At 43.3% G+C, this 14,589-nt stretch overlaps 1 protein-coding gene and 1 pseudogene across 1 annotated transcript; both read right to left on the reverse strand.

The window, feature by feature from the left end:
* Window positions 1-8,276: 8,276 nt before the first annotated feature.
* On the reverse strand, window positions 8,277-11,381 carry Il23a (interleukin 23 subunit alpha). Its single transcript, XM_048418411.3, has 4 exons — window positions 9,978-11,381; window positions 9,504-9,605; window positions 9,118-9,258; window positions 8,277-9,015 (listed from the first exon to the last, which is right to left on the reverse strand). The coding sequence occupies exons 1-4, from the start codon at window positions 10,137-10,139 to the stop codon at window positions 8,836-8,838; spliced, it is 585 nt and encodes a 194-aa protein (XP_048274368.2). The 5' UTR covers window positions 10,140-11,381; the 3' UTR covers window positions 8,277-8,835.
* A 188-nt stretch (window positions 11,382-11,569) lies between these two features.
* LOC125390130 (U6 spliceosomal RNA) lies at window positions 11,570-11,665 on the reverse strand (annotated as a pseudogene).
* Window positions 11,666-14,589: the final 2,924 nt, after the last annotated feature.

The following is a 14,589-nucleotide window of genomic DNA, read 5'->3' on the forward strand; positions in this document are numbered from 1 at the left end:
CAGGGCTACACAGAGAAAGCCTGTCTCAAAAACCTAAAACACACAGACACAGAAAAAAAAGAAAGAGACCCGGCAAAGCCAGGCAGGGTCATATATGCCTTTAATCCCTGCACTCAGGAGGAAGGCAGATATTTTTTAATTTTGAGACACACACACATACACACACAGAGAAAAGAAAGAAATCTGGCAAAGCCAGGCAGGGTGGTATATGTCTTTAATCTCTGCACTCAAGAGGAAGGCAGATGTTTGAGTTCTGAGGCAGCCAGGGTGACATCGTGGGGTCCTGTGAGAGAGATGATGGCAAGGCTGCCCTCCTTGCTTTGTAAGTGCCTGGGCTCCCTGCTGCAGCATCTTTCACCGTGCTACCTATAGCCAGAATGAATCTTTTGTACGTTATAATAAACTCTTGTTAAAAACAAAAACAGTGCAAGTGTCTCTTCTCCAAATGCTTGTGTTTTTCTGTCCCCGAAAGCTAATTACTGGGGCCAGCAAGGCCAGCAATGTTTAGGCATTAGGTCATCAAACCCGCTCTCGTCCCTACTATGGTACATTTCCCTTGTCACAGTCCTCCTTTCCTCTGGTTGATGCAGCCATTTATGTCCCTCAGACGTATAGCTTCCAGTATTGCTCAGCTAGTTGGCAAAGTCAAGACATAAACCTGGACCTGGTCATGCTGGTGACAGATGTCTGTTATCCCAGCATTTGGGAGGTACACACAGGGTCAGGAGTTCAAGGCTCAGCAACACAATACCAGTAAAACCTAAAGACCCTACAAAAATAAGACCTGAACAACCAAATATGGATGAACCTGAAGAAAATGATCTAAAAAATAAACTCAAGAAAATGTTTGAAATTCTTAAAAATGAAATGAGAAATTCCCTTAAAGAAATGGAGGAAAAAACAAACAAAAAATTGGAAGATATGAGCAAATCACTTAAAAAAAAAGAAAAAGAAATCAAACATATAAAAGAAACTATTCAAGACTTGAAAACTGAAATAGAAACAATAAAGAAAACACAAGCTGAAGGAATTATAGAAACAGAAATCATGAGAAAAAGATCAGGAACCACAAACACAAGCATGAACATCAGAAACAAGAAATGCAAGAGAGAATCTCACGCGCTAAAGATACAGTAGAGGAAATAGACTGATCAGTTAAAGAAAACATTAAATCTAACAAAAGCTTAACCCAAAATATCCATGAAATATGGGACACCATGAAAAGGCCAAATCTTAGAATAATAGGTATAGAAGAAGTTCAACTCAAAGGCACACAGAAAATTTATTTAACAAAATCATAGAAGAAAACTTTCCCTACCTAAAGATAGATATGCCTATAAAGATACAAGAAGCTTACAGAACACCAAATAGACTGGATCCAAAAAAAAAAGTCCTCTTGCCACATAATAATCAAAACTCTAAACATACAGAGTAAAGAAAGAATATTAAGAGCTGCAAAGGAAAAAGGCCAAGTAACATACAAAAGTAGACCTCTCAGAATTTCACCTGACTTCTCAGTGTAGAAAATGAAAGCCAGACAATCATGGTCAAGTGTTATGCAGTTATTAAGAGACCACGGATGCCAACCGAGACTACTATACCCAGCAAAACTGTCGATCACCATAGAAGGACAAAACAAGATATTTCATGACAAATCTAGATTTCACCAATACCTAGCCACAAACCCAGCCCTACACAAAATACTAGAAGGAAAACTCCAACCACAGGGAGATGGCTACACCAACAAAAACACAGACAATTGCTGATCTCATTACAGCAAATCCTGAAGAAGAAAAAAAATGCACAAATTAACATCACCAATGATGAAAACTATATTAACAGGAGATAGCAATCACTGGTCATTAATATCCCTTAATGTAAATGGACTCAACTCACCTATAAAAGGCACAGGCTAACAGATTGGATATGAAAACAGAATCCATCCTTCTTCTGCATTCAAGAAACGCATCTCAGGGGGCTGGAGAGATGGCTCAGTGGTTAAGAGCATTGCCTGCTCTTCCAAAGGTCTTGAGTTCAATTCCCAGCAACCATATGGTGGCTCACAACCATCTGTAATGAGATCTGGTGCCCTCTCTGGCCTGCAGGCACACATGTAGGCAGATATTGAATGCATAATAAATGAATAAATAAAAAAAAGAAACGCATCTCAACCTCAAAGACAGACATTGTCTCAGAATAAAGGGTTGGGAAAAAATATACTAATCAAATGAACCTAAGAAACAAGTGGGTGTAGCTATCCTAATAGCTAACAAAATAGACTTTAAGCTAAAATCAGTCAAAAGAGACAAAGAAGGTCATTTCATATTAGTCACAGGAAAAATCCATCAAGAGGAAATTTCAATACTGAACATCTATGCCCCAAATACAAGGGCACCCTCATATGTCAAAGAAACACTTCTAAAGCTTAAATCATATATTAATCCGCACACACTAATAGTGAGAGACTTCAACACTCCCCTCTCACCACTGGACAGGTCAATCAGACAAAAAATGAAGAGAGAAATAAGAAAACTAACAGATGTTATGACTCAAATGGACTTAACAGACATCTATAGAATATTTCATCCAAACAGAAAAGAATATATCTCCTTCTCAGCACCTCATGGAACCCTCTCAAAAATTGACCACATACTCGGTCACAAAAAAAAAACCTCAACAAATACGAAAAAAATTGAAATAACCCAATGTACCTTATCAGATCACCATGATCTAAAACTAGAAGTCAACAGCAAATCTAATTCCAGAAAACCCACAAACACATGGAAATTAAACAATGCTCACCTGACTCATCAGTGGGTCAAGGAAGAAATAAAGGGGGAAATTAAAGACTTCCTAAAATTCAATGAAAATGATCATACAACATACTCAAATTTATGGAACACAAAGAAAGCAGTGTTAAGAGACAAATTCATAACACTAAACACCTATATAAAGAAGCTGGAAAAATCCCACACTAGTGAATTAACAGAACATTTGAAAACTTTAGAACAAAAAGAAGCAAACTCACCTAAGATAACTAGAAGGCAGGAAATAATCAAAGTGAGAGGTAAAATCAACAAAATAGAAACAAAACAATACAATGAATCAATGAGACAGAGTTGGTTCTTCGAGAATATCAACAAAATAGACAAACCTTTATCCAAACTAAACAAAAGGCAGGGAGAGAATATCCAAATTAACAAAATCAGAAATGAGGGGACTGGAGAGATGGCTCAGCGGTTAAGAGCATTGCCTGCTCTTCCAAAGGTCCTGCGTTCAATTCCCAGCAACCACATGGTGGCTCACAACCATCTGTAATGAGGTCTAGTGCCCTCTTCTGGCCTGCAGACATACAGACAGAATATTGTATACATAATAAATAAATAAATATAAAAAATTACTCACCATTAAAAAAAACAAAATCAGAAATGAAAAGGGGAACATAACAGCAGACATGGAGGAAATGCAGAGGATCATCAGGTCATATTTTGAAAACCAGTACTCCACAAAATTGGAAAACTTAAAGGAAATGGACAACTTTCTGGGTAAATATCACTTACCAAAATTAAATCAAGACTAGATAAACAATTAAACAGACTTATAACTGCTGAAGAAATAGAAACAGTCATCAAAAGTCTCCCAACGAAAAAAAGCCCAGGACCAGATGGTTTCAGCTCAGAATTCTACAAGACTTTCAAAGAGGAACTAATACCAATACTCCTCAAATTATCCCACACAATAGAAACAGAGGGAATGTTGCCAAACTCTTTTTATGAGGTTACAATTACCCTGATACCCAAACCACAGAAAGACTTTACTAAGAAAGAGAATTACAGACCAATTTTACTCGTGAACATTGATGCAAAAATACTAAATAAAATACTAACAAATCGAATCCAAAAACACATCAGAACCATCATCCACCATGATCAAGTCAGCTTCATCCCACAGATACAAGGATGGTTCAACATATGAAACTCTGTCAACATAATCCACCATGTAAACAAGCTGAAAAATAAAAACCACATGATGCCGAAAAAGCTTTCGACAAAATACAACATCCCTTCATGATAAAGGTCTTGGAGAGAGCAGGGATACAAGGACTATACCTAAACATAATTAAGGCAATATACAGCAAGCCAACAGCTAACATCAAACTAAATGGAGAGAAACTCCCAGCGATTCCACTAAATCAGGAACAAGACAAGGTTGTCCACTCTCTCCATATCAATTCAATATAGTTCTTGAGGTCCTAGCTAGAGCAATAAGACACCAAAGGGAGATCAAGGGGATACAAAGCAGAAAAGAAGAAGTCAAACTCTAACTGATTGCAGATGATATGATCGTTTACATAAGTGATCCCAAAAATTCTACCAAGAAACTTCTACAACTCATAAACACTTTCAGCAATGTAGCAGGATACAAGATTAACTCAAAAAAAAAATCAGGGGGCTGGAGAGATGGCTCAGCGGTTAAGAGCATTGCCTGCTCTTCCAAAGGTCCTGAGTTCAATTCCCAGTAACCACATGATGGCTCACAACCATCTGTAATGAGGTCTGGTGCCCTATTCTGGCCTGCAGACATACACACAGAAAGAATATTGTATACATAATAAATAAATAAATATTTTTAAAAAAATCAGTAGCCTTCCTGTATACAGATGATAAAAGGGCTGGGGAAGAAGTCAGAGAATCAACACCCTTCACAATAGCCACAAATAGCATAAACTATCTCAGAGTAACTCTAACCAAACAAATGGAACACGTGTATGACAAGAACTTTAAATCTTTGAAGAAGACACCAGAAAGTGGAAAGCTCTCCCATGTTCTTGGGTAGGCAGTATTAACATAGTAAAAATGCCAGTCTTACCAAAAGCAATCTACAGATTCAAGGCAATGCCCATCAAAATCCCACCAAAATTCTTCAAAGACCTTGAAAGAATGGTACTCAACTTCATATGGAAAAGCAAAAAAAACCCAGAATAACCAAAACAATCCTGTACAATAAAAGAACTTCTGGAGGCATCACAATCCCTGACTTCAAACTCTACTACAGAGCTACAGTACTGAAAACAGCCTGGTACTGGCAAAAGAACAGACAGGAGGACCAATGGAACTGAATAGAAGACCCGAATATCAATCCACACATCTTCCAACACCTGATCTTTGATTAAGAAGCAAAAGATATCAAATGTAAAATAGAAAGCATATTTAACAAGTGGTGCTGTCATAACTGGATATCAACATGCAGAAGAATGAAAATAGACCCATATCTATCACCATACACAAAACTCAAGTCCAAATGGATCAAAGACCTCAACATAAAGCCAGTCACACTGAACTTTATAGAAGAGAAAGTGGAAGTACACTTGAACGCATTGGCACAGGGAACCACTTCCTAAATCGAACCCCCGCAGCACAGACACTGAGAGAAACAATTAATAAATGGGACCTCCTGAAACTGAAAAGCTTCTGTAAAGCAAAGGACATGGTCTACAAGACAAAACGACAGCCTACAGAATGGGAAAAGATCTTCACTAACCCCACATCAGACAGAGGTCTGATCTCAAAATATACAAAGAACTCAAGAAATTGGACACCAAAAGATCACATAATCCAATTTTAAAAATGGAGTACAGATATAAAGAGAGAATTCTCAACAGAGGAATCTAAAATTGCTGAAAGACACTTAAGGAAATGTTCAACATCCTTAGTCATCAGAAAAATGCAAATCAAAATTACTCTGAGATTCTATCTTACACTTGTAAGAATGGCCAAGATCAAAACCACTGATGACAACTTATGCTGGAGAGGTTGTAGGGAAAAGGGAACACTTCTGCATTGCTGGTGGGAATGCAAGCTGGTACAACCCCTTTGGATGTCAGTGTGGCGATTTCTCAGAGAAGTAGGAAACAAACTTCCTCTAGACCCAGTAATACCACTTTTGGGTATATATCCAAAGGATGCTCAATCATGCCACAAGGACATGTGCTCAACTATGTTCATAGCAGCTTTGTTTGCCATAGCCAGAACCTGGAAACAACCTAAATGCCCCTCGATCGAAGAATGGATTAAAAAAAAAAGTGATACATTTACACAATGGAGTACTACACAGCAGAAAAAAATAAGATAGCTTGAATTTTGCAGGAAAATGAATGGAACTAGAAAACACTACTTTGAGTGAGGTAACCCAGATACAGAAAGACAATTACCACATGTACTCACTAATAGGTGGTTTTTAAATATAAAGCAAAGAAAGCCAGCCTATAAACCACAATCCCAGAGAACTTAGACAACAATGCGGACACTAAGAGAGACATACATAGATCTAATCTACATGGGAAGTAGAAAGTAGAAAAAGACAAGCTCTCCTGAGTAAATTGGGAGCATGGGGACCTTGGGGGAGGGCTAAAGGCGAGAGGGGAGCAGAGAAAAATGTAGAGCTCAATAAATATTAATAAAAATGTATAAAATTGTTTTTTATTAATTGTGTGGCTATGTGTGTGTGAAGGTGTGTGCCACGTGCATGTGGACTAGAGGCATCGGACTCCTGTGAACTGAAGTCACAGGCTGTTGTGAGCCACCTGAAGTGGGTACTAGGAATTTAACTAAGATCTTCTGGAAGAATAATCTGTGCTCTTAACTATTGATCAATCTCTCCGCCCGCTCTCTACAGACTGTGGTTAAATCTTATAAAAGCGGTCACGTTAATATTTGCCTTTAATCTAGAAATGGTTGGATATTCATTGGTTCCTCTTCAGATTGTGGCTTCCCTTTCCTTTCATTGTATTAATTAACATTATTATTTTAAAAAATGTATAAAAAAAGAGCACTGACTGCTCTTCCAGAGGACCAGAGTTCAATTCCTAGCACCCACATGACAGCTCACAACTGTCTATAACTCCAGTTTCAGGGGACCTGACACCCATGGCAAAACACCAATGCATATTAAATAAGAATAAATAAATTTAAAAAAAAGAAAGTAGAGTCAAGAAAGCTGGGTGGTGATGGTGCATGCCTTTAATCCCAGCACTGGGGAGACAGAGGCAGGCGGATCTCTGTGAGTTCGAGTCTAGCCTGGTCTACAGAGTGTGTTCCAGGACAGCCAGGGCTGTTACACAGAGAACCCCTGTCTCGAAAAATCAGAAAGAAAGGAAGGAAGGAAGGAAGGAAGGAAGGAAGGAAGGAAGGAAGGAAGGAAGGAAGGAAGGAAGGAAGGAAAGAAGGAAGGAAGAAAAGAAAGGCCACATCCACGGCTGTCTCGCCTGTGTGACAAGATGCCTCTCAGGTGGTGGCCGTCTCAAAATGAGGGCTCCTGCTTCCTGGAGCTTGGCCCCCGGCGGCCCCCTGGCTGCCTGCTCGAGTTGTGGTGGCTGATCAGCCTCAACGACCGCGTTCACTTTGTTCCTGGCGATGGTTTCTTGCTTTGGCTCTGCTATCTTCTTCTTCTGTTCTACTTTTCTCTTGACAAAAACCTAATCTGTTCAAGGAACCAGGAAACATTCCCAAAGGCTCCTTGGATATGGAGGAACTGATGCGTCAGTCCCTTCCCTTGATTCAGGCCATTAATGTTATTAAGACTCCGGCTCGCTCTCTGGGGGAATTTATGGATACCCTAGAGCAGAAAGAGCTCATGATGGTAGAAGATGGGTAAATTATGAAGGAGAACGTATGGAGTGGCGTGAGTTAACATTTATGGAGAGGCTAGCCAGAATGAGAAGCCCCTGGTGCATTTTAGATAGGAAAGAGAGGCAGGCTATTCTTGACAACATGAAGCCAATATTGGAGCAAACCCTGGGAGTGGAATCCTGAAGAATAGTATTTGGGTTACCTTGAGGGCAGATATGATCTAGGACCATGAGAAAGCGCAGTTGGTTAGTGGTGTGAGACGAATTTCAAAGACAAGCTCTGCCCACCTGACCCTGACCACAAGACTTGCTGAGAATAATCAACAGCCTCTAATCATTTTTTTATGTAAGCTTTTATGTCTGCCAACTTCCTTCTGTAATCCCATAAAAGTTATGCTTGAATTTTAGTAAAATTGCAGCAGATTCAAACCTCATTATAGTTGTGTCTGCCTGTCATTCGCCGAACTTGTGCCTTCCTGTTACCAAGACCCTGCTTCTCCCACAGTCTGAGTGGCTCCCCTGAACCAGTCCGTGGCAAAGAAAGAAAGAAAGAAAGAAAGAAAGAAAGAAAGGAAGGAAGGAAGGAAGGAAGGAAGGAAGGAAGAAAGAAAGAGAAATTAGACTCAGAGAGCCACATAAATAAGTCTTTATTGGAAAAAATACATAATTCCTTATAAATAAAATAAATAACAATCCTGTAAACTTCTTTCACAAGGATAAATACCAAAATCTCCCTTCCAGATTAATAAATATGCAGCTTTGCCCCAGGTGAAACCACAGTCAGTCCACGTTGGCCGTCTGCAGTGCAGCTTTGCCCCAGGTGAAACCACAGTCAGTCCACGTTGGCCGTCTGCAGTCTTCAGGGACTAAGCAGGCAGGTACCGAGCTTCCATCTGGGTAAAGCTTGGGCTCACTTTTTCTGGTGCTCTGGTCTTTCTCATTGCTTCCCTGACATGCTCCCACCCCTTCCACCATACGGTTGCTTGCCAGCTTCCATGGCAAAGGCCATGTCTTTATTCCTCATCTCCATCTCCTTCCTCTAGGGAGCCACCTGTTCTGGTCCCCCTCCCCTTTAGTAAAGTTGTCCTTGCCCTTCAAACAAAACAAAACAACAACCAAAAGTACTAATGGGTCAGTTAGCTTGTTGGCTTATAGATGCCTGGATTGGTAGATTGATCTTATCATTGCTGGGAACCTGGGTGCCATACTTAAACTGTTGGCTTTAAGGGCTCAGCTAGGGTGGCTGCTCCATAGGCAAAGACCCGGGCAGCTGTTGCCACAAAGGCCTGGAAGCTTCGGAGGATCTTGGAGCGGAGAAGGGGACGCTGCCACTGCTGGCTGGGACTCAGGCTAGGCATCTGTTGAGTCTCCCAGTGCTGATCCTCTGGCTAAAAGGATACAAGACACAGTCAGAACGGACTCAAATACTAAGCTCCCAGCTTCCATCTCGGACACTGGCTAGTCCCATCCTCCAGATCCCTGGGTCATACCTGGAGGAGTTGGCTGAGGCCCAGTAGGGAGGTATGAAGCTGGCCCACATCAGGGAGTGGAGAAGGCTCCCCTGTGAAGATGTCTGAGTCCAGCAGCTGCTTATAAAAAACCAGACCTTGGTGGATTCTTTGCAGGCAGAACTAGGGAAAGAAGGAAGCAATGAAAGCATATGGATACTCTTTTCCAGTGCCCTGCCTTCTTTTCTTCCTCTTCTTTAGACAGCATCTCACTAGCTCAGGCTGTGGCCTTAAACCTACTCCATGGAGCTCAGGCCGGCTTCAAGCCCACGGCAGTTCTTTACTGTCTCAGGCATAGCGAAGGGTCGATATGATGCCAGCTCATTCCTCCCCCTGCCCTAGATGTACTAACATCATTTGGATGGTACCTGGCTGTTGTCCTTGAGTCCTTGGGGATCACAGCCGTCCCCACACTGGATGTGCGGGACGTCATTTCTAGCCTCTTCACCTCCTTCTTCTCTTAGCAGATCCTGGAATGGGGCCGAGGGAGGATGAGATAAGGTTTTGGGTTTTGTTGTTGTTTTGCTTTTTTGAGACAGGGTTTCTGTGCAGTTTTGGAGCCTGTCCTTGAACTCACTCTGTAGACCAGGCTGGCCTCGAACTCACAGAGATCTGCCTGCCCCAGCTTCTTGAGTGCTGAGATTAAAGGTGTGTGCCACCACTGCCCGGCAACACAAGTACTTTTGCAGTCCAGCGGACTCTTAGGCTCTCCCCAAAGTTCATCTTCTGTCCTTTCTCATTCTGTGATGACCTTCAGCCCTCCAGAGTCCACCCAGGGCCCCAGCTTACATCACACTTCACACTGAGAGGGTTTCTGCATGGCTGCAGGAGCTCACACTTACCAAGGGTCCCTCTCGAGGATGTGCACTCCAGGCCAGTGTGCAGAGGTTCTGAGAGAGCTGCTGGCACTGTGCCCAGTCAGGGCTGCTGCTCCTAGGCACCGCCAGGCCTTGCGCCGCCCAGGGCAGCAGCCACAGCAGTAGTATGGCTCTACAACCCAGCATCTTCTTGTCTGCGTCTCAAATCCGGCTGGTTCTGTGACCTGCACCAGGCCTGGTGGACTCTCCACCCGCCTCCCTTTGTTCTGACTCTTGTAGTCCGGTTTCTAAGATGCTTCCTGTTTTCTTCCCTTTGTCTCGCAGTCTCTTTTTAAGGTCCCTGAGTTGTGAGACCCGCCCTTTACACTAGCAGGTGACTCAGAGCAGGTGGGATTCCCCTCCCTGCATCATCTCCCTCTGTGGAGAGCCCAGGTACAGCTCCTTGGTTCCAGGGGAAATGAGTGTTGAGGTTGCTGTGGCTGGAGGCCGAGGATGGGACATGTGTCACGCTCTCCAGGAACAGAGATAGCTGCAGCCGGGGCGGGGAAGGAACGAATATTTTAATTCATGCCGTCTCCAGTTCCTTCCCGTGCAATCTGTCTGATATTTTTGCCTCTCAAGGCATTATTCTTACCTCATCCCACTCTGATTTCCTCACTTCCTCTTGCCCAAGGAAAAACCAAAACAGCATTCATTCATCGCCAAATCCCATGGTGAGCTCAGTTTGAAATGAACTTTGGTTCCTGTGTGATACCATCTACGTGAGAACAAAGCCCTTCTTTTCCACCGTGGGAAAGAGTATCTTTTTTACTGGGTGGTCCTGCTTTTGGAGGCAACAGTAACCATGAAAGTACTTTGTGACCTGAGATGTCTTTTCAGGGCAGGGTAAGACATTACTGTGCCAGCCCTCATTGTGGGAAGGGTACTTTGGGGTTATAATGTTGACTAAGAACTGCTTGACTTCTCATTCCACTTAGCCTGAGGTTGTCATCGGTTCTGTGGGATTGAGGCAATGATTTTTCAGAGAACCAGTGGAAACAAGTACTGCAAATCCAACTTCGACGTTCCACCCCCACCCCGTCCTACCCCATGGCTGAAACAGTGTCGCTACAAGTTCTAGGCAGTTGAAGGTGCAGTGGCAGTGATCCGTGCTGGGTTCGCAGCCTATTGCATCCACGGGTAAAATCCACTGATGGCTGATTTCATCACCGTCCATGACGCAACATCCAGGGAAGCAACTGACAGCGTGAGGTTGGACGTGGGAGGGGAGGGTGGTCTGGAGCTGGAATTGCCCCAGCCCCACGGAGGAGACCAGGACAATTTGGACGTCAGAATGAGACTGTAGACGACCACACGGAAGGCTCTCAAAGTTAACTGTTCCTCTGAGAGACACATTCTCAATGGGAGTCTCCCTTCCCTTAGGACTTTTGTTTGTTTTTTGGTTTGTTTGTTTTTGTTTGTTTGTTTGTTCGTTCGACACATAGAAACTCTGTGTAGCCCTGGCTGTCCTGGAAATCACTCTGTAGACCAGGCTGGCCTCAAACTCAGAGATCTGCCTGCCTCCACCTCCGGAGTGTTGGAATTAAAGGTGTGTGCCACCACCCAGAGTCTATTTTTTAAATATAAAATGCTTTATGGATTGGTATGTTATCTTTGCACAGGGATGCTAATCTCTGTATCCTTCCAATTTTAGCAAGGCGTGTGGAAGCAAGGACCCTTCAGGACTGTTTTAGCCGCCAGTGAGACGTCTGGCTCACATGTCATTAGGATGCTGTGGCAGGTATACCTACCTTTAGATGAGACATTGCCAGCACTGTAGGATTGACTCACTTTGGGGGAGAGATGGTTCGTCTACGTAGGATGGATAGAAATGGAATAAGGAAATTGAGAGGCTGTCTGGGGAGTCCACTCCACCTTGTGTACTGTCTCTTCTACTTTTGCTACCTCTGATGGATGTCCTGAGAGTCCTAAAAAGAGCTGAAAGGTGAAGGAAAGATGAGGAAAGGGAGGTGGGATGAGGCGGATGGGGCAAGCTGTAGGCCCAGGACTGTTTCACTTCCTGCTGTTTTAGCAGTGGAGTAGGAAGCAGGGTCGGTGGGGAGGCTGTGGGGCTGTCTTGCAGCTGGGACCATTTCCAAGGCTACAGCTGACCTAGGACTTCAAGAAGCTCTTGACGTCAGCTGGCTCTCAACCGTTATGCAAATCACATTCAGAAGACACTCCTAGACAGGCCTTTCCAGCTGGATGCTCAGCCTCCGAGTCCAGCTGAAGGTCCCCCGGGTGGTTAATAACGATGGCTAGTGTGCAGCCAGCTCTCACGTTACGCTGTGCACTTGCTCTAAGCACTTTATGTGCATTAACCTAAGTCTCACAAGAAATTCTATGTAGTAAGTGTTATTATACTACATACTACATATGACAGCTGGGGAGACTGGGGCGGAGATAAGACAAGTCATTTAACACAGATCACTAGAACTATGGTGCCAACAACTTGGCTTCAGATTCTACTTTTAAAAATTGGTGGGGAGATGGCTCAGTTGATTAAGAGCACTACTCTCCCAGAGGACCTGGGTTCAATCCCCAGCACCCACATGGCAGCTCACAACTGACTGTAACCCCAGCTCCAGGGGATCTGACATCCTCATACAGGCATGAAAGAAAGAGAGAAAGAGAGAGAGAGAGAGAGAGAGAGAGAGAGAGAGAGAGAGAGAGAGAGAAATAGCTATCTATGTACATAAAAATTTTTAAAAAATGCTTAAAATTGTTTAAAATTACCATGTGTGGGTGCATGTGTGGCGCTCAGTGCACCTCTGGACATCAGAGGACAATGTTCAAGTGAGTTCTCTCTTTCCACCTTGGCGTGCTTTCCAGGAACTGAACTCAGGCTGCCAGGCTCTGGCAGCTGGCACCTCTACCCACTGAGGCATCTTTCCCACTGGCTTCACACTTCCCCTGTTTGTTGTGGTTTTGGACGTTGAACCTAAGGCCTCACACACGCAAATGTTCTATCACTCATCAGATCCCCAGAACTTTTTTATTTTTGAGACAGGGTCTCACTATGTAGCCCGGGTGGCCTAGAACTCACTGTGTAGAGCAGGCTGGCTTTGAACTCAGAGATCAGCCTGCCTCGGCTGCCTCCTGTAGGGATAAAGGTGTGAACACTACCACACCTGGTTTGGATCTTTAAATTTTGACTTCCTAAGGCTCATCTCAGAGGCTCACAGACTGCAGTTTAGTTTTTTGTTTGTTTTGTTTTATATGTTCGGTCTTTTTATTTTTTTTTCCTAGACAAGGTTTCTCTTGTAACTGTGGCTGTCCTGAAACTAGCTCTGTAGACCAGACTGGCCTTGAACTCACAGAGATCTGCCTGACCCTGCCTCCTGACTGCTGGGATTAAAGGCACCACCACCGTCCAGCAATAAAGTAGGCTCTTCAGTGGGGTGTGGTGACACCCTTCTCTATCCCCAGTACTGGGAACACTGAGACAGGAGGATCACAATTTCAAGGCCAGTTTGGGCTACAGAGTGAGAATTTAGCTCAACAAAACCAAAAGTAACTTATTTATTCCATGTATCTCGAGCTCTTTAACTCCTGAGGTCTCTTAAATTATGAGAATTATGAGCTCTTGATGTAGAGATTTCCATATAGGAACTGTTTAAGTCTCTTAGCACTTAGCTTTGTGTGTGAAAATTTAAATCTTAGAACCTGTGATGTCAGAGATCCTTTGAATTAGGTATTTCCTATTTTGATATAGGAGTCCATGGAGTATGGATACCAAGTGCCTGTGTTCTCCTGCCTGCCCCTTTTATGGTTTGGTTTTATTTTTTCGAGAGAGTCTCCTGTAGCCCAGGCTATGTAGTCACTATGGTGCAGAGAATGGCCTTGAACTACCGATCCATCTGCCTCCACCTCATGGTTCTGTAACATGAGGGCCGGCTTGTTGGGGTATCTGTCCCGCCCAGTACCCCACAGCCGGCAAGTCCCAACGAAAAATCACACACAGGACTCCATAAGGTTATAAACTGATTGGCCCATTAGGTCAGGCTACTTATTAGTTCTTATGACTTATCTTAACCCATTATTCTGATCTGTGTTAGCCACATGGGCTCAGTACCTTTCTCAGTGTGACAGCTTACATGTTGCCTCTTCGGTGGTCTGCGCAGGAATGCGGAGGGAGCGTCCTAGAATACTCCCAGTCTCTTTGCTCCACCTCTACTTCCTGTCTGGCTTTCCTGCCTATACTGCCTGCCTGGCCAATCAGCGTTTTATTAAAATATGATTGACAGATTGACAGAATACGGATAATTCTCCCGCACCATGGTTCTTTCATGAAGTAAGTTCTACTCACTTGCTTTCATTGAGAGAAATCAGAGAGCGAGCACACAGACATGGATGTGTGCGTGTGTGCATGTGTGTGTGTTGTGAACCAAGAGCTTCTTAGACGTGTGTATGCTAGGCAGTGCTTATCTATTGACTTATAGACTCAGCCCAGAGAATATTTGGTTTTTGGAGATACTGGGGTTAAACTTGGGGTTTTGTTCCTGCTAGGTGCTTGCATGTGCTAAACAGATGCTTTAGCAGTTGAGTTTCATAAAAATAGCTATATCCATTTCTTATGTGTGCAGAAATTTGTTGT

The sequence above is a fragment of the Myodes glareolus genome, chromosome 26 (genome assembly GCF_982192425.1).
Source record: "Myodes glareolus chromosome 26, mMyoGla1.1, whole genome shotgun sequence".
Lineage (NCBI taxonomy): Eukaryota > Metazoa > Chordata > Mammalia > Rodentia > Cricetidae > Myodes > Myodes glareolus.

Bases quoted from the DNA above. Each gene is read 5' to 3' on its own strand.
- Il23a (XM_048418411.3), bottom strand. From the start codon at position 10,139: ATGCTGGGTTGTAGAGCCATACTACTGCTGTGGCTGCTGCCCTGGGCG. The intron at 9,606-9,977 runs GTAAGTGTGAGC...GCCCCATTCCAG, and splicing joins ATCCTCGAGAGGGACCCTTG to GATCTGCTAAGAGAAGAAGG. The intron at 9,259-9,503 runs GTACCATCCAAA...TTCTTTCCCTAG, and splicing joins GACTCAAGGACAACAGCCAG to TTCTGCCTGCAAAGAATCCA.